The sequence below is a fragment of the Podarcis pityusensis genome, assembly GCF_964106645.2.
Source record: "Podarcis pityusensis genome assembly, chromosome: 7".
Lineage (NCBI taxonomy): Eukaryota > Metazoa > Chordata > Lepidosauria > Squamata > Lacertidae > Podarcis > Podarcis pityusensis.
Genome location: NC_138031.1, coordinates 33,538,910 through 33,559,531, shown reverse-complemented (window position 1 = coordinate 33,559,531; position 20,622 = coordinate 33,538,910). Strand labels below are relative to the sequence as shown.

The window sequence follows — 20,622 nt, the reverse complement described above, 5'->3', positions numbered from 1 at the left end:
CAAATATGGCCCCATAAATAATCATAATCACAAAATGCAAACAACTTTATTTTGGAACTGTTTGAACTGTCTACAGGTTAAGAACGGACCTCCGGAACGAATTAAGTACTTAACCCGAGGTACCACTGTAATTACTAACCTGTCATGTGTCCATTAATTTCAGTTGGTCTACTTTGAGTATGAATTAGTTGGAAAGTGTGGAGTACATTTAGTTGTGTTGGATGTAGTGCCGTAATGAAAGATGTATTTATTAGGAAGGATGGAAGTAGTGAACCAACTGAATAATAATAATAATAATAATAAATTTTATTTATATCCCGCCCTCCCCAGCCGAAGCCGGGCTCAGGGCGGCTAACAACACTAAAATAGTGCAACATTATAAAAACATCAAAGAATTAATTAAAATCAAAATTGATGGCAACCATAAACTAAAGTATTGTAAAGATTGCCAAAGGAGGGAGTCAGGCTGCGCCCTGACCAAAGGCCTGGTGGAACAGCTCTGTCTTGCAGGCCCTGCGGAAAGATGTCAAGTCCTGGAGGGCCCTTGTCTCTTGTGACAGAGCGTTCCACCAGGATGGAGCCGCAGCCGAAAAAGCCCTGGCTCTAGTTGAGGCCAGCCTAACCTCTCTGAGGCCTGGGACCTTCAAGATGTTTTTATTTGAAGACCGTAAGTTCCTCTGTGGGGCATACCAGGAGAGGCGGTCCCCTGAAGACAGGCAGACACTGCATTTTGTAAATGGTTATTTGATGGTGTATGTGTGATCACACCTGTTTTGTTATTGATAGCTGGAATGTATGATTTTATTGAGTTTCACAGGTACTGTATTCCTCCTCGGGATAATTTTAATTTATAGCCTGATAGCAAATTTCATTAATAAACAAACCTTTTCTGACATCTGTTTAGCAAAACCAATTAGAAAAAGGTAGAATAAGGTTAGCTAAAACTGACTTATTTTGCATTTAAATCTCTAGTTTCAGCATCCATTTGCAGAAATAGGTCTTTTTATGTGCAAAAGCCATTCCAAAATAACAGGAAAATTATTTTTAATTGTACCTCCTTCGTCTCTATTCGGGAGCACTGCTGACTTCCTGTTAGTTACTGACAGTAAAAGCTTAAGTGCTTCTGCCTAACCCATCATCACAAAATTCCTGTTAACATACAACATAAATCCATGTGAAAAAGGAGAGACTACAGTTCGCAGGTTCTCAATACTAGCCCTCAATTGGCAGAACCTGTCATCCCTGTCTGGTCTGCACTTTGTGACCTGGACATTTCCTCAACTTTCCCACAATAATTATTCTGTGCAAAGGGTAGGAAGAAAGGTGCAGATTACCTGTGGGACAGGCACAAGATATAGAGAACAAAGAGAGCTCTTGAAATCCATTTCATTCCGTCTGACAATTTGTGGATTAACAGTCAAGGAATTAAAACTGACCTTGAAGAGTTTCAAAATGCTTCCAGTTAAATTCAGTGTAATGAACCTACACAATTTACATTCATACTACAATGCCTGTTAATGAAAGGCTAAGACAAAAATTAAATTACATGAAAAGGCCTGACTTTTTATGTAGTAAAAGGCAGGATTTTCCTTTGCAAACTGAATACATGCAGAATTTAATTTAAATTTAGGTGAGGATGGGAGAGAGTGACCGAATAAAATTTAATATAAGCAATAGTAGAAAGCAGCTATTCTCCCTGTTTTACTCTCACTCCTTCCACGAGAGGAAGCACTCCTCGCATAACAATGACCAAAAGATCTGCTACTTTTCATTGTCTGAACTAACAGTATTTGTCATTGGACAATAAACACCATATCAATGTTCCTTTTTCTGAACAAACTGGTATGGCCATGGGCATTTTCCTGACAGATTTACAGATTACACTGTACAAAAGATTTTCTTGTGCACTCTTTCGCAGCAGAAAGAGCAATCAATAATTTCCCATTGGAAGAATTCAGCAGATTTATCAGTCAAAAAAAGAGAGAAGATTATAGAGAAATGTTTTTCTCCCTCTCTCACAATACTAGAATCTGGGGATATCCAATGAAGCTGTATGTTGGAAGAATGAGGACAGCACCTAGATAAACTGCAAAATTATCTCCCACAAAATATAGTCAAGGCCACCAACTTGGATGGCTTTAATAGAGGATCAGACAAATTTGTGCAGGTTATCAGAGACACAGTGGCTATGTTATACTGCTGGAGGCAGATTGCCTTTGAATGCCAGTTTCTGGGAACAACATATGGGGAGAGCCCTGTTGTGCTCAGGTTATGCTTGTGGAGTCTTCTGGGCATCTGGTTAGCCATAAAGAACCAGTGACCAACTGGTTGTTCTTATCAAGGCTTGTTTTCAGGACACTTTATTTATGGACAAGCTCATCCACCTACCCCTCCAGAAACTGTGACATAAAAATTGTTAGGGGTCATGTAAAACTTGAAATATTATATTCAATATGGAACCCATTTTTATAGCATCATTTTGCTGAACTAGTAAGAGAAAGTAACTACAGCTTAAAAAATATATTTGAACATGCTTATGTTGCGTAATGTTATGTTATATATGTGAAAAACCTCTGAGTTATACTGTAACCAATTAACCCAGAAGCCTGTCTCTGCTACTTTAATTTGGGCATAAGACAGTTGTGGATACCTTAGTAACAGTTGCAAAGGTAAAGGATATGTCAAGGTAACAGTCTGAAAACAACTAGCGTGAGAAGCCACTTGTTCATATATGGACCAGGTGGATGATAAAAAGCAACTGTATTGGCTGAAGGGGTCAGTAACTTTGATTGGTGTAAAAAGGTCTGTACAGAAGCAGTAAATGGTCACTAAAAGACCAATAGGTGAGAGCCCTGTCGGGGCAAGAATATGATTGCTCAGAGGAGGTTCTGATGGGATGGGAGGGGGAGCAGGAGAACAAAAGGCAATACAGAGTCAGTCAGTTGTTGACTGGGAGAGTATAGAACTTGGATTTGTGAAAAATCTAAGGCTGGCAATCTGAGACCAGAGCTGGTGGCTGGAGAGAGTAAGAACCTGTGGTATGAAGTTGTGGTGAAGCTTCAGGTAGGCAGCAGAGTCCAGCACCAGATGGCTTCAAGCAGAGGTCTGACCAAAGGGTGAATTTCAGCAAGCAGTCCATGAAGCATCTGGACTATCATAGAAGTCAAAAGCAGGAGGAAGAACTAGAGGCAGTCAAAAGCAGCAGGAAGAACTATTGTACAGCATCTGTTCCTAGTTGTAAGCAATTGACTGGAGTGAAAGTCAGAGAAATCTGGCCAGAGGGATAGGCTACTGAGAACTTATTTGGCTTGAGAAGACTTTTAAATACCAGGCACTGTAACTAAATGTATTGAACCCTGATTAATTCAGAACTGTACACTTAAGCAATCTTATTCTGCCATCTGAAAAGCAACACATTATTTCTTTATGTAAATAATTCCCTTAACATACCAGTGTGTGTGTGTGTGTGTGTGTGTGAACTTGTCTTTAGGAACCAAACCACTGGGTTTCTCTTACAGAAGGAGGAGTTGTTTGGTGGCAAAAGTTAAAGGTTTTATAGACGATGCAAAAACAACAAAGAGTCTTGCGACATCTTAAAGACTAACAACTGTATTATGACATAAACTTTTGTGGAAGCTTATCCCATATTAAATGTCTTACTCTTTAAGGTGCTGCTAGACTGCTGTTTTTCTTTTTTTTGGGGGGGGGGGGCACTGCTACTTCTCTGGAAATAGTTAATGCAGCATTCCTTAACAGTGACATCTATCTGAGAACTTCATTATACACTATGGTAGGAAGTTCCATAGAGTCAGGTCTCAAAGGCATTTCAAAGGGAAAATAGGAAATCTATGATTTTCATCACATTTTGTGATTGTGCACTCTACATAATCTAATTAAATTGGCTGTATTTGTTTGTCTTATTAATTTTTTTCCAGGCTATGTTTAGAAGTATTCACTTTACTGAAAAATTCCATATAAAAATAAGACAAAGGAAAGTATGATAAACCAAATATTTTAGGATTTCAATGAGTTTCTAACTCATTTTACATCTCACCTACTGATTATATTTATTAATTAAAAAAACTTAACACCACTTTTATGTTAAAAAAATGCTCTAGGTAATTGACAATATAATAAAACAACTACAATAACAAGATTATCTGATTTAAAAAAGAGAAAGGAAAACAGAAGTGATTAGATCAAGTCAAATGCCTGCCAAAAAGAGGGGGGGAGGAACCAGTTTGCACAGAAGGGGAAGCTGATCAAAGAGTGGGTGAGATGGGTATTCCTTGGTAGGAAATGCCAGAATTTAGGACAAGTCACAGAAAGGCCTTCTTCAACATTCCAACGAAACGCAGTTCAGATGCTGGTTCGAGGTGAAAGAAAACCTCTGCAGAAGGTCTTAATGGGCAAGCAGTCTTGTATAGGGGAGGATGATCTTTCAGGTATCTCAGTTCCAAAGCTGTTAAAAGGTTGAAAGGTCGCACTCAGCCTTGTGGATTGGGCTTAAAAATGAATTAAAACCAAGTAAAGCTGTTGTAAAAAGGAAGTCATATGTTCTTGATAACCAGTTCCAATCAGTAGGCTGGGTGCAGCACTGCATACCTAAAGAGGTTTTTAGACACCTTTCAAAGGCAGTTCCATGTACAACACTTTGTGGTAGTCTAATTGTGATGTGAAGAAATCATCTGACACCATGCCAGATTTGTTTCCTCTAGTGTGCATACTAACCTAAGCTCAACAAAGGTCATCTAGGTTCAGAGTTGGATCCAGAGGTACTACCAGACAGCAAGCATGTGCATTGAGAAGAAGTAAACTCATATCACTAGATCAGCAGTTCAATTAACCACCTTTGTCTTGTCTGCATTAAGCTTTAATTTATTTGCTCCCATCCCATCTATTACCAGCCTCCAACAGCAGTTCAGCACCTCTACATCTTCCCTGAAATGACAATAGAAAGGATAGCGTGGGATGCCACATTACAAATTCTTGGATTATTTCCTCCAGCAGTTCATGTATATGTTAATCATCATAGAGAAACAAGATAAAACTCTCTGGGTGTCAATAGGTAACAACACGCTTATCTCACCTCATGACCTTCTGAAATTATCCTTCCAGGAATTATCAGAACCAGCACTAAAATATGTATGTATTAGAACAACAGATTTTGGTTAGTAACCCTTTTCTTAATTAAAAAAACCCCAAGCAGTATTCAGCTAACACATTCTGTCAAGGCCATAGCGTACATAGACTTGCTGTCTTAATTGGTTTTAAATTCTTTTAGCCCATACTTATAGACTACAGCAAGTAAGCCTGATTGATAAGACATGGGATGAATTCTCTTTCTTGTCATTCTCTTTCTAGGTTTTCTGACTGAACAAAATAATCACTGAACTAAATGAAACTCACATAGAGGTTTTATTGTAGTACTCCTGAAACAGAAGAAGACTCTGGGGGCCCTGGATCTAAAGCTCATTCTGGAAGCCTGAATTATACCACTCCTCTTTATTGTTTTCAGACAACTTTGCAAATAACTCTCTCCCACTTAAATACCTAATAGCCCAACATTTCCCATTCTTTCATAACATATATAGAAATGGAAGGTTGCCCAGAGAGTCCAATATGGTCATATTAAATTTCAAAGAGTACACTTGTCAAAAATGAGAGGTAAAGTTAAAAAGGAGAGTGAGGGGAGACACATTTATTTAACAAACTTGGGGCATTATGTCAAACTGAATCTGAACTAAGAAGTGGTATAAACCTTTATTTTTTCCTGCAGACTGAACCAGCTAGTTCCTGCAGACCTGCCAGTTACAGAATCACAACTAAACCAGAATAGTGTTAGTTACAGATGAAACTAGAATTGAACAACAACAACAACAACACAAAGTAATGATCCGACTCCCTGTTTAAAATTCAGCTAGAATGTATACCAGTTTAGAAAAGCGCAAATAAGTTTAAGATGATTTGTTTAACAAGCAAGGTTACAGGATAGAAACAGGATAATGTAGCAGGTAGACCTTTTGGCCCAATCCAGAACAGTTTTCAGTCTAAGCATGGGATGTTGCAGTAGATAGCCACACTCCAGGGCTTACTACCCTACTTCTCTAGTAGTAGGTCCCAACTACTCTGTAATGCAGAACACTTCAGCCTCCAGAACTTCTTCCTCTTACAGTCACTGCAAAACACATGTAATGACTGTTCCACCCCCTCACTTGCTTCCTTCCCACAAACACACACCTATCTCATGTTTGCTTTTAATCCTCTTGAATTCTTGCTACTCCTCATTTAGCTTCCAATTCCAAGTATGAAGACTATAAAATTCAGCAGCTGTAGCTGCTGAAAAGTCCATCTGCTTGAACTGTGCACTTTTCACTCTGTTTTTGTTTTAATAACAGCTCTTCCCTCTTGTTGGGTTCTGGGCTTAAGTCAGGATATGTCTGTGGACACAGTTTTGTTTTCTCTCCACCCCCTGCTCAATGCACTTCAGGTAGTGATACTTGCAGCGCAACCCCATCCTCTTATATGAGCTGCTACAAAGGACTAGGATTAAGGTAGGAGCAACCCATTAGTCTCCATTAGTCTCTGCTACTGCAGAAGTCCCCACTGCATCCATGGGATCAGGAAGCTACTGCCACTGGTTCTCCCACCAGTGACAGCCTGTGGAAAATCCACAAAACAGGACCTTTCAGAGCAGGATGATGGTACAGCAAAAGAGACAAAATTATCTCCTCCTTTCTTGGAATTCAGCGATTGCTCCACGGCTCTATGGCCAGGGTTTAGAATTTTTCTGTGGGCAAGAATGGAGAATAAAGTTTTCATGCTTCTTTCTGCAACCACAATGACTGAAAATACACTATTAAATGAACTCTAGTATTTTAGTCATTTAAGCTAATACAGTGGTACCTTGGGTTACATATGCTTCAGGTTACATACACTTCAGGTTACAGACTCTGCTAACCCAGAAATAGTACCTCGGGTTAAGAACTTTGCTTCAGGATGAGAACAGCGCGGCGGCAGCAGGAGGCCCCATTAGCTAAAGTGGTGCTTCAGGTTAAGAACAGTTTCAGGTTAAGAACGGACCTCCGGAACTAGTTAAGTACTTAACCCAAGGTATCACTGTAAAGCTCTTCATTGCTAGTACCATTTGGCAACTTGGGCTGCCTGTTTGTAGCAAAAAATAAAATAAAAACAAATCCCAAAAACATGTCATGCCAGATGAATCTCATTTTTTTGGGGGGGGGGGATAGAGCTAGAAGATTGGTGGATGAGGGGAATGCTGTGGACATAGTGTATCTTGATTTCAGCAAGACCTTTGACAAAGCACTCTATGATATTCTTGCAGAGAATAAAAAAAAATTTATTCTCAAATTAAATGATCAAAACATATCTGTAAATAAAAAGCCTAAATTTCTTTTAGCATTTGTTATGTGGACATCATGTGGAGCTCCACGCAACTATTTTACACAGACTGATAAACTACTTTGAAAATATTTTGTTAAAAAGCACTATATCAATAGCATAAAAAATAAATATCTAGTATGTATCCTACAGACTGAGCCTAGCTAAGTTGTTTCACAAGTTGTAATGATTTAAATAGGATTTACTTCCAATAAGGTTTGCTTGGAATAAGAAACTTATAGTGTCATGTTATGCATGTTTTCTCTGAAGCAAGCTTGAATTTGTCTAATGGGGCTTACTTTCTAATAAGTGAATTTAGGATTGCAGCTTCTTCTTTTTTTTGCTTTGTATATCTCTGCCACATCTAAATCACCTATCTCAATTACCCCATCAAAAATGTGCACAGTATAGGTATGTTAGCAGGTATGAGTAAGTATAAATTCAGTGCAGATGTATGTGTTTATGTGTGTAGAAATGAACAAAATACAGTTATATTGGTATGTCTATATCATTTATTTATTTATTTATTTATTTGATTAATTTCATAAAATTTGTACAATGAAATAGTAAATTTTATTCCTTTGTAGAAAAACAAACAAACTCCTCAAACTTATCTACTGGTTATAGCATTACCAAGACAAAATGTTTACAAAGTAGCAGTGTAAACCACTACTGAGCAATCAGATTTGTCAAATGGCTGAAGATTGCTGTTCTAAGAAAACTTAAAGGTAAAGGTAAAGGGACCCCTGACCATTAGGTCCAGTCATGGCCGACTCTGGGGTTGCGGCGCTCATCTCGCTTTATTGGCCGAGGGAGCTGGTTTACAGCTTCCGGGTCATGTGGCCAGCATGACTAATCTGCTTCTGGCAAACCAGAGCAGCACACGGAAATGCCGTTTACCTTCCCGCCGGAACGGTACCTATTTATCTACTTGCACTTCGTACTTTCGAACTGCTAGGTTGGCAGGAGCAGGGACCGAGCAACGGGAGCTCACCCCGTCGCGGGAATTCGAACCACCGACCTTCTGATCAGCAAGTCCTAGGCTCTGTGGTTTAACCCACAGCGCCACTTGGAAGCAAATCCCACTGAAAACAATGGGGCTTACTTTCAAGTACACTTGGTGATAAATGGTTTGTAAATGACACCTTATCTGGATAATTAGAAATTCAGCTAAACAGGAACATGGAATAGCACTGGTGTTTACAACAGAATGCTCAGCATGTTGGGAAATGAGTATCATGGAAAATGTATAATATGGATATGAAGACAGGTGGGTTAGTAAGTTGTTTTGAGAGGTAGAGTCATATTATGCAAAAGGAAAACTATACACATGAGAAAGTATTTGAATTTGGAGGACGTGATCTGTGCTTCTCAGCAGCTGCACTAGAAAATGCCTCGCTGCTGCCAAGAGATTGTACAGATTTGTCTGCTCCATCATACTCCAAAATGCAAAGCTCAGTACTCAGTATTATTTTTTCTGATGGCGGAAAGCCTAAGATATAACAAACACACCATATAGATGAAAAGAGTGAAAATTGTATTCCTGCTAATGCACCATGACCACACTGTTTAGGATATTATTCCAGAGGTGTAGACATTCCGAGAGAGAAAATTAAGAAATTAAGAAAACATCTATTCATATAAATTCATTGTCACTCACTGAGAGTGTTGGTGTTTATGCCCAAGAGGTTTCCTTTTATCCTAAATGCTATCTCCGCAAACCCCCAGGCCACATAACAAGCCATCTGTGAAGCTCCCTCAAGTTAAAAACAGAGTTTACAACATACCAGGTGAGAGGGAAGGCAGGCAGGAAGGGTGGGTTGGGGGAAAACGAAAAACATTGCAGGGTGGGAAGAATTAGTTGCAAGGAAGCATTTCAGGTCATGCCAGACCAGTGAGAAATGACCAGTGCAGGCAACAAATTCTCCTAGCTGAAGCCAACTTGTATGTATATGGATGCTGCTCTTACACAATACAGTTGACAAACCAAAAGGTCAGATATATTGTATTGCTAGCCCATACATAATTCAGTGCTTTCAGGCAGCCTAATAAGCTGATGCTGAAAACACCCCAGCAGCCGGGGTGTTTATTCATTGTTGCTCAGTGTCTACTTTGATCTATAAAGAAAGAAACTTATATGACCTTACAACTGGTCTGTCTCCAGAGTAGAACAGTGGGTGGCAGGGGGCAGGGAGGACACACAGTTAAATCCATCACTAAACTGAACTAAAGGAAGGTTCATCCAGTGGTGATTAAATCAAAAGTGACGCAAAGCTTTCCCTAGAACTCAATGCAGAGTGGAAACAAACCTGTTTAAGGGGTTTGAAAGGCTCAGATAACTTCCTTGCCATTGTTTTTCATTTTTTCCCCATGCCTCTACACTTCCTGGTTCTGCCTGAGACCAGATGTGCCAAAATACTCTAATAAAGAGTGTTGTCATAACCCAGCAAGAAGCCGGAAACACAGGTAATCTTGTAAGCAGAAAAAATGTTTTCATGTTCAAAACATCTACACATAACTTTTCATAAGGACCAAATACTTCTCAAACGCGGTCACATTGTCTATTCAACTATTTATAATGATCACATGAGGTGTAACTATTAGTATTCCTTTTCTAGAAACTCCCCCCTCCTGAAACCTATTGTGAGGTTTTGCAGTGCAGTGCACATTAAAATCTTCCATATTTTCTGAAAGAATGTTGTTTTCTGTCCTTTAGAGCGTTAAAAGAAAATGTATAGTTCAGAGAATTACTGTGCAGTTGGTCTTTTTAAAGTTTCTATTCCAAAACTATTATCTAGAATATAAATGTCCACTCTACCACAATACTGCAGGGCCACAACTAACATAAAATATTACAGTATTAGTGGAATAATTTACTAAAGGCACAGCCACATATTATGAAAACAAGGGACTGCCACTGAAAACAGCATCATCACTACCACTGCCATAATCATTCTTAATCACCACCATTGATTTCTTAATCAGCTTCTAAACAACCGTCTCAAGGTGATTTACACATAAGACAATTAAAAACAGTTAAAAACACATAAAGAGCAAATGCATGTAAAACAAGACTAAAACCCTAACAAGTCGAAACTTGTGCTAAAGACCCATTTATCCAGCCAGAAAAGCCTGTCAGAACAAAAGTTCCCACTTGTTTCTGGAAAGTGCAGATAATGGAAACCTGTTGTATCTCAACAGGAATGCTATTCCACAGAACAAGGGAAGCCACACTAAAAGTCCTGCTCTGAAAATCATGGGTAATCCTTGGAACTTGCAGGAGAAGCTTTCCTGCACTCCACATCAATATACTGGGTTCAACATCCTTTTTGAGGTGCGGCAATAGAACTGCACATAATATTTTTAGGAATGTACAATGTGATCACAAATTCACATGCTGAAATGGACTGGCTGAAGCTGCTTTTGAAATGTCACCATGTTTCAAAAGCAGCTTACAGTGTGAGTTGAGAAGCTGCTGCTCAGGAAACTCAGCTCACAAGCCCTGTGTGGCATACGAAGTAAATTCCAAAAATCTCCGTTAACGTTGCCAGCGTTTTGTCATAACCACTAAACTTATAGTTAATTTCTATTGACATCAATTGTAGTTGCAAGACGTTACAAGGCCTTACATATGTATACATGTAGATTTATGGTTGGGTAAAACAAAAGAAAACACTATAAACTATTGGATGTAGGCTTAGGATATGATACTATTTTTTATAGCTTGCATAAAATTGAATGCAACCAAAAATACATATACAGCCTTGGAAAGTAAGGACCCTTGTTATTTTCTTTTTTGGAAGAATAACAATCCAATACATGTCATTCAATACCAAAACAATAAATGTCTTTAACATTAAATTGCATTATTGAAAACACTTGCAAATGCATGAATTCTTGCATTTTAAATGTGAAGAAATAAATACTTCACTAAGGAATGAAAGAAAAAATAAAGCACATTTAAATAATTTTATTACATTCTTAAGTTGCCAATTCATCTGTGAGTAGTTTCTTTGCAGATGAAAAGAAATCAAAATATAGGACAGATGTCTGAGAAACCACATTTAAGGTTCCTCACACACTAGCATTTTTCAAATGATATTGGCTCATCTATTAAATAAGGTGTATTTTGCTTGATTTTTTAGAAAAGGAAACATCAGGAAATATTTAAAGGCCAATTGCTGCCAATTAACTTTGATCAGCAAAAGTTGTATTTGAATCTTTTGGATTCTTTTGCCTGTCTGGAATAACATACATTTATAAATTCTAACAAAACAACAACGTGATGATTAATGCCTGTTGGCAGCCCTGCCACAAGCTTGTTTAATGGTTGGATTTTAAATAAACAGCTGTCTTTATTATGATGGGAGCAAAACTTGACTGTTTTAATATATTCTTTTCTTTTTATGATAATAACAACAGAAATTGCCTTTCCCATTGTAAGATTAAACAGACAAGCACTTTACTGGAAGTCTATGCAGAAAGTTCCAAAAAGATGGATACAAAAGTAACAGCATCGACAACTGAAATGGCTTCCCATTTTTCTTTTTCTTTTTCCAGTTCATGTAATAGTTCTACTGCTGAGATCCTTCTGATCACAGAGGTCCCTGCTGCTGTATTCAGCTAGTTCTCTGGTCACATTTCATTACTCAAATGGAAAGGTCTACTGACAAGCTGAAAACAACCACCACAATCAACTACAAATGTCTATGAATTGGTCTTCACACAAGACTTGCATGCCTAATGAAAAGAAGTGGAACAAGCTCTATGTACTATGTAGGCCTGGGCAATATATCAATATATCACCCAGGACTGGTACGTGGGGGCAGACCACAATGACAGCTTCATTCAGCGGTATATCACTAGTGAAACCGTCACTGCTCTTGAATTCCTCTGCCTCCAGTGCCCAGCGGGACAGAGGGAGAAACAAACTAGCTGGGGGAGAGAGGCAGAGGGACTCAAGCGGCGGCAGTTTCACCAGCAATATACGGCAATGTTGAAGACCCAACATCGCCCAGCCCTAGTCCTATGCAGAAACACCGTTTTAATAAGCAGCTGAGTCTACCAATCATTCAACATTAATGATTTTCCTTGGGTTGAAAGACAGACTTCCTCCCAGTGGGTTGCAATTGAGAAAGAGACATACACCTAGGCAGCAAGGTTTAATATTCAATTGTCTGCATAAACAATTATGTTCCGATGTTTGAACTTGCATACTTTGATCAAAATTATAACTGAATAAGATGTAGCCATCAACAGTCCAAACAACGTTTTCAGCTACTAAATGTGGAAGTGAAACACATTACAACTGATATTTTGTGTGAGCAAATATATTCATGTAGCCCTTGTGCAGCATATTTCCAGATTATCCAACATACTGTTTTCAAGATGTTGCAGGCCTACAGCTCCTATCATCCCTGACCACTGGTTACGCTGGTTCGAGTTCATGTGAATTGGAGTACCCCTGCCATATTCAAGCAAATAAGCATTTCTGATAGGTCAAAACAACCCTCACTCCAATGTTGATGGCTGGTGTGTGTAGAACTAGGATGGCACATAGGTGTCACCAAGGGTAGGGCTTTGCTGCATTGGGGAGGCTCCAGCTGCATCCAGGTAGTAGAAAGCTACTGCCAATAATTCTACTGCCATCACTAGCAAGTGGAAAGCGCAGAAATTGGACTTTTTATGGGTAGCAAACCACCAGGTCAGGAGCAGACCCCAAACCGTCCAGATCCCCTGAAGGGTCTGATCTTTGGGCCTGGCAGCTATACCAGCTTGGAGTGAAAAGTGAGGAGGAACCCTCCTCATTTTCTGCCAAGGCTGGTATGAACCAGAAGTGACATTGCAGATCCAGTGTTATTTTCCTCCCTTGCGCCAGCTATGATTGCCCTCTACAAGCCTATAAAAAGAAACTAATAGTAAATTTTGTCTTGATAGAACTATGATTACTTACTTCTAAATCATTAAAGAATAGATGTGTGTCTGCCAAGTTGAAAATCATCTCCTCCATCCTCAGTCCCAAGGAAACAGAAGTAGGGGGGTCCTCAAAGAAAAAAATAACAATTATAGTCGGTAATGTATAGAAAGGAAGCCTAGAATTCTACAGTTCTCTGCCACCCAAACCAGTCTGTTATGAGCCCAGATTTTGCATTTATTTATTTAGGTTATTTATACATTGAAGCCAGATGTGTTCAGAGGGAGGGAAGGGCTTCTTTGATCCAGCTTCCTACTCCCATTCCCTCTCCTCCTGGTCCTCCAGAGTCTGCCATCCTAGGTCTGAGCCCAAAGGTGCTCCAATGAAGTACTGTTGTTGTTGCTGCAGTAGTTAGTATGTGGGATATTGTGGATTAGAGCAGTTTGGGCTACATGGTGTGGAGGGGTATGAAGTGATTTGCTAAAAAGGTGGGCCAGGAAAGATCCTATGCATGAGGGGTTTTTTGGGGGGGGTGTGGAGGTCACTGTAGTCTAATTGAATAGAAATACGAAGCTTCCTTATACTTTTGCAAACCTTTGTTTCATAGGTCCTCAGGAGAGTTTCCTCAGCTCTGCTACATGAGCTCAATTCTGGAAAAATACTAGGAACTGAACCAGAACCTTCCACATATATTCTGAAATAGATCTATGGACTCCTCCCGAAATACTACACAATAGATTTAAGGACTCTAATAAAATACTAATCATTCAGCTACAGCCCACCCATATGGAGAAGAAATCTATAGGGGGTTTTTTATTCATGTACAACACACTTTAATTGCTCTACAGACATTACCATAACAAGTTACTTCTTACTGATCTAATAAAATCAGAATGTGCTCAGCATTGTGGTTTGCAAATACAATACAGATGTGTGTGTTTAATATACATTATTAATCTATGAATTGCAACAGGGCCCTAGTATATACATAGGGCATGCAATTTAACAAAATTATTTTTCAAGGTCATGAACATGAAAACATAATTTTGAAAGAATTGGTTATAAATTTAAAAAAGCTAATAAATAAACTAGATTGGGATAGATATCTCCCACATTAATCAATCATTCGTCTGGCAATAACTTCCCAGAGTGTTTCAACATAAATGCTTTAAATTCATTAAAACAACAAAATACAACTATTTTGTACTTAATGTTCTGACGTGTTTAGGTAATTTTGCTACTCTGAATATATTCATAAAGAAAAATGAGGTTTGAAATCTCTAAACCTAACATGGCTGCCCATCCAAGTGGGGGCAAAGAACAATGCTAAGAACAGGACAAAATTTATAAACATGATTTATTTATAATATATGTAAGTGTATGTGTATGTATCTATATCTATTCTATATCTCAAAGGAAAGGGTAATAGATCAGAGCTAGAGCATATGCTTTGAATGAAAAAGCTTCAGGGTCTGAAAAGACTTGAGTATGAATTCCTGGAGACCTACTGCTAGCCAGTGTAGACAATATGGAGGAAGATGGATCAAATGAACTGACTCAGTATTAAGCATGTTTCTATATTATATAATATACATTCCAGTCTGGTTTCTCATTTCAATTTTAACTACTATTTCCAGGACTACATTTCTTTGATTAGCTTATACCCTTTTCTCCTGCATCACAGAGCAGAATCCTATGATTATGAATAACCTCACTTTCCTACCTAGAGTCTCTGGAACAGCAATATTGCAAAATCCTTTTCTTTCTTTTTTTGACACTACCACGAATCTATAGAAATAAATTTCTCACTGCTCTCCTAGATTCTCTCTGTTCCCAAACCAAACTGCACTGACTCAAGCAATCTACAGGATAAAGATTTTTTTAAAAAGAAAAAGTCTTGTGCTTGAAATCCCTGTGTACACTGAACACAAGTACAATGGTGTATAGCGTTGGTGTAATCAAATACTACAACCCAAGTCCTCTTTTGCTATTCAGAACCATTAATTTCCAAATAATTACTGGGAACTGAAAGTTAAGGAAAACTACCATCCATTGTAAGTTTATTAGGATTTGTAGTTCAATGTGAATGTCTAATAAGGTATAAAGGTGCAAATCTCAGGTGAATGTTCAGTTTAAAAGGGGAAATACCAGTGTGATAGACCACATATTCTTTTCTTGAACATGGAAGTCAGGGTACAAAAACTATCAGTATGTGATTTTAAAATGTTCACTCCCTTTGTTCTGTGGGTAAGAAGCAGTTGAAAAACAGGAAAGTTCACTTATTGTACGTGTCTTGGCTTATTTTCCAGTTAAGCTGGAAAGCCACAATTGAAGACTTCTGTGAAAGAGGGTTTTTGTTTTCCCTCCCCTCTTCACAGAACATTAAAGCATACATAAGGATCTCTTAGAATTAAATCAGGTAGGCTTCCCCACCCCCTAGAGAAAATAACTTTTCTGATCAGGATTGCAAAAATTCAAATACCATTAAGGTGGTTCAGACATAATGTTAAACCATTATTTGGAGGTACATGAATGAGTTGTCAAGGAGCCTTGGGTTAGTACTCTTCCTCCTTTTCTACCCTTGCACATGGCAATTCCCTACCTCCTTTCATCTGAACTAGCTAACTATGGTTTTCGTTGTCCTGCAAATCAGGATTTAACACTAGGATCTGGCAGTGAAATGGGAAAAGTGGAGAGTGGACAAACCAAAATTGCTCATTCATATAGTATCAAACCATGGTTTGATGTTACATCTGAACCATTTAATGTTACAACTTTTCTTAGCGTCTTTCATGTTATGCAGCAATTGATTTTTTAAAATAGTTTCAAATAATCATTCATGAAGCACTTGGCACTGACCACTTTGTGGTGCATGCCAGCTGCTAACGCTGCAAGAGGTGATTTGATTAGAGACACAAATCTGCAGAAGGCATCTCTCTTTGTAAACATTTGAAGAATATATCCAGCACTTCCACACTTTCTTTTTTAACACAGCTGCTGGACATTTTTTTGAATGAAATCTAAACATCTTTATTTAAGATAATACTTATATTGCAGAGAAATTGCTTTTGCCCTGCGCTCAAATGACAGTATTTTGTTAATGAGAAAATGCACACACATCCCCTCCAGCCACATCTATTGCCATCATGATTGGTGTGAGAAATGTGAAATGTGAATCTCATGATCACCCCATGGCTAGCATCCACAACATCAGTGTTATTTTTTTTGTTACGAAACACATCAGTTTGTCAGATATATTTGTTATAACACTATCTTTTTTTAAAAAAAAAAGTGAGCTATTTAGATCGATCTTAAAAGGTCTAAAAATATAATGCATCAAACCTGGACTTCTTCACTTCCACCCACTACTACGGCAGAATTACTGAAGAAGATAAAATGGTAATTTTGATCAGTGCCAGAATTACTACGCCTCCCCCCTTGATTTGTCACTGTAACTTCGTTGCTTTGCTTCTTTTCTTCCTCTCATTGAAACAGAGCTCTAACAGCAATAAAGGAACCCCTGACCATTAGGTCCAGTTGTGACCGACTCTGGGGTTGCGGCGCTCATCTCGCTTTATTGGCCGAGGGAGCCAGCGTACAGCTTTCGGATCATGTGGCCAGCATGACTAAGCCACTTCTGGCGAACCAGAGCAGCGCACAAAAACGCCGTTTACCTTCCCACCAGAGCGGTACCTATTTATCTACTTGCACTTTGACGTGTTTTCGAACTGCTAGGTTGGCAGGAGCAGGGACCGAGCAACGGGAGCTCACCCCGTCGCGGGGATTCGAACCACCAACCTTGCTGCCAGCTTGTAGTACAACGGGAGCTCACCCCATCACAGGGATCGCACCTGATTTAAATGTGATGCTGGGTATATAAATGCAAATCACTCATGCAAGGTTACATGTGGCCAGCCTCTTATTTAAATCAAATGCCACTTTGTACATGTGCAGTATTAATACACTTGCACAGTGTACACCTGGGGAGCCCTGTTCACTAATGCTGCATTCACTGGTGTCTGTAACCCTAGCATTACTTTTAAAATGAACACCCTATTTTGGGCAAACTGTACACTGCACATTCATGACACTTCTCAGCAAAAAAGTTGTTGTCCTGAATTGGCCAATTCCTTTTTGCTCTGAGCTGCATTCTAATGAGCACATGAGGTTTTGTTTGCTGTTGTTTCTTTCATTCAGGGATGAATCAAATTTCACTCTAACACACTAAAGTTGCTTATAGTATGAGAAACTCATGCAGCACAGCAATCTGGCCAGGGAGCAACAAGGTGGAGTAGAGGAATGACTGCCAAATCCCAAAACTTGCTGCATTGAACCAGCCAGGGCATTGACGTGCCCCCCAGCTCCTGCCCCCAGTTTTTCATTATATAACTGGAATAGCAGAGAAGATCTAGGATCAAGCCCTTTAGGGGATCCCAAGCTGCCAGCATCCCACCTTATTTTGGAGAGTTCCACTGAGAGGAAAACCACCAAATAGGCCAGCTACAGTAGAGCCTCTCCAACTGGTGGCAAATGGAGGCCACCAAATGGAAGAGTACACAATATCCTAATCACCAGCACCCCAGACATCAACATCAAGGGAGATCAGGATTGCACGGTCTGCAATACAATATACAAAAAACATACACCACCCTTTTGATGAGAAGGAAAAAACTCCTCCAGCAAACACTGTAAAGCTTGATTGTGCTCTTAAACATTTATCTAGCCTTTGTAAAAACAGCACTTCATACTAAGAACAAGAGAAACAGAGATTACATTGACTAATATTTTAAGGGTAGCGTGCAGTGCTTTATCACATCATCATTCTGAAGCATGTCAGAGATATACACATGAGCCCATTTATTTAATAGCAGGATAGCTTTGACATACACACATCAAAAGTTATTTATTCAGTTCTCTATAGATTAAATTGCTTGATCTATATTAAAGTATTGGAGGCAATTTCAGTGCCTTTTTTTCAATTAAAATAATTTTTTTACACTGAGTCATACAGTGCAAGCACTCTTTTTTTTTTGGACATCTGCCATAGCAAACTCCCTTTCATAATCTTATACATAGTTCTTTGCTTTCACGCAACGTAAGTAATAGGGACAAACACATTCATTTCTTTACTAGTATATTATCAATTTTAGAATATTAGGAGAGGGTGATAGTTGGGCCTAGCACTGTGGGAACAGCTGCAGCACTACTCATTCCGGTGCATTGGGATACTGTGAAAAGTCCTAGACTATGTGGGAGGAAACCATGCTGCAGCTGTTCCCATACCAGTGTCAATCCTTGGAGAACAGGGGAAGCACTATAGCTCAGTGATAGAGGCTCTATTTGCATGCAGAATGTCTCAGGTTCAGTCCATGGCATCTCCATGTAGGAATGAGTCCTGCCTGAAACCCCAGAGAGCCACATCTAGTCAGTTTGGATGATACTGAGCTAGACAGACCACTGGTTTGACTCAGTATAAGGCAGCTTCATAGGTTGAAAACTGGACTAATGTAATGGGAAGAGCCATAGAATATGATCTTCCTGCATGATATGAGACTTCTTATGTCATAGGGCCCTTGCATTCAGGTCGTTTATGTGGTTAATCCAAACAAATGTGGTTAATCCACACTTTCTAGTGCAAATAGCCCATCATTTATCCAACTGCAGAAAGGCCAATTAAAAAGCTGATGGGAAATTAAACTGGAAATTGCAGGATAGCAACCAAGTGCTGATGATGTCTTATAACCTCTGTGTGAACGTAATAGCATGAATGCTCAGCTGGGAAGCTCCCAGAGACAGTAATAAGAATCTTAAGGGTAACTCTGCAAATTAAGGCCAAAAGCCTAACTAGTCCAGCATGGTGTTTCTGACAGTGACCAAACAGATACCTATGGGAAGCAATCAAGAAGGATATGAGTGCAATAGCCATCTTCTGCTGTTGTTCCCCAGTGGCTGATATTCAAATCATGCAAATATTGGTTGGTTTGTTCGTTAATAGAATATAATTATCTAATTCCTCACTTCTAATTTATAAACAAGGTCAAATAACTCTGTAGGATAAAACCTTAACAACACTGACTGGGAAATAAGTAGTGGGACTTACTCCTGAGGAAACAAGTATGGGATTACACTGATAATTAGATCAAAGCAATTTATGATCTGACAATCTTGTATACTACTAATTTTGTTTTTGTGCCACCAGCACTGAAAACCTGGATGGGAACCATTAGACAGTTCTCCTACTTTACTTTTTACTTCACTACCACACCATACTATAGATTCTTTCCGCATAAACACATATAGACATTGACTGTCATGGTACTTACTCTCCCATATCTGTTAGCATAGGATCCTGTAAGCAAGGAATGGAAAATGATGATTGTCTCATCCAAATCCCAAATGAATACTCTCTGTAAAAAGATAACCAAATCAATGGGTCCCTCTGTAAAGTTGATAATTAAAATAGGAAAAAAAGCTTTGATCAATGGATGTACACGTGAACAAACTATTCTGAATGTTGTACCATAACAAAGCTATCCTTTCTTACTATTTTAGAGAAACCCATACATTTCAGAACGTCGTCAATAAGTAATGTAAAATCTCCACATTAACGACATACTTTTCTACTAAGAATTAACATTTGGAGGGTGACTGGTTTCCTATCCCTGCAGTAGATTTAGGGAGGTGCCCTTCCAGCAGGAAGCAGTAGAAGTGTTGCAGTGATGCCCTGGGTAGCTATTACCTCTCAGCAAGCAGAGGACACAATCTAGGGGTGAGTAATTTTGAAGGGGATGGAAACTCCCTTGTGAGAAAGGTCAAAATATAAGACTAAGTAGGAGTGGAATGGTTTTTAGCTGGAATTTATAATTTTGCTTTGCTTTTGAGGATTTTCATGTGCTGGAATTTGGTTTTATGCATCTCTTAGCTTAGAATGCTGTCTCACCCCAATGCTTCTGAAGAGTATGAGAGATAAATAAATAAAATAGCTACTTCATATACAATACCTCTAGGTCGGAGTCAGGCGGTGGTGAAGGATTATTATTCCTTCTGCCTCGACCACGTGATTTGCCATCTGAGCTGCGACGCAACCTTTCTGCATCAGAATCTTTGATGGGTGTTGCTGGGCTGTGGATTGTACTGTACTCTGCTTCAGAAGAAAAAATTGCTTATATTTTAGTTTAGTTGTAGTTCTTTGATTTTGTTTCTCTTTAAGTATGATGCACTGAAATGGCCACACAAAGTTTTGGTGTACTTGGTAATAGATTACCATATGTATTTATGTTACTAGTGGTACACTAATTCCTGGAAGT

The 20,622-nt window shown here is 38.9% G+C and overlaps 1 protein-coding gene across 11 annotated transcripts in view; it reads right to left on the bottom strand.

Moving 5' to 3' along the window:
• Nucleotides 1-20,622, bottom strand: part of EYA1 (EYA transcriptional coactivator and phosphatase 1) — an 81,617-nt gene that overhangs the window by 20,215 nt on the left and 40,780 nt on the right. For 8 of the 11 annotated variants that reach the window (XM_081013416.1, XM_081013406.1, XM_081013411.1 and 5 more), the window contains 3 exons: nucleotides 20,317-20,459; nucleotides 19,639-19,722; nucleotides 13,355-13,444 (listed from right to left, as the gene is read on the bottom strand). In XM_081013416.1, coding sequence (XP_080869542.1) covers nucleotides 13,355-13,444; nucleotides 19,639-19,722; nucleotides 20,317-20,459 — 317 coding nt within the window. The remainder of the gene's footprint in view (nucleotides 1-13,354; nucleotides 13,445-19,638; nucleotides 19,723-20,316; nucleotides 20,460-20,622) is intronic. The other 3 variants (XM_081013409.1, XM_081013407.1, XM_081013408.1) reach the window with 1 other exon arrangement.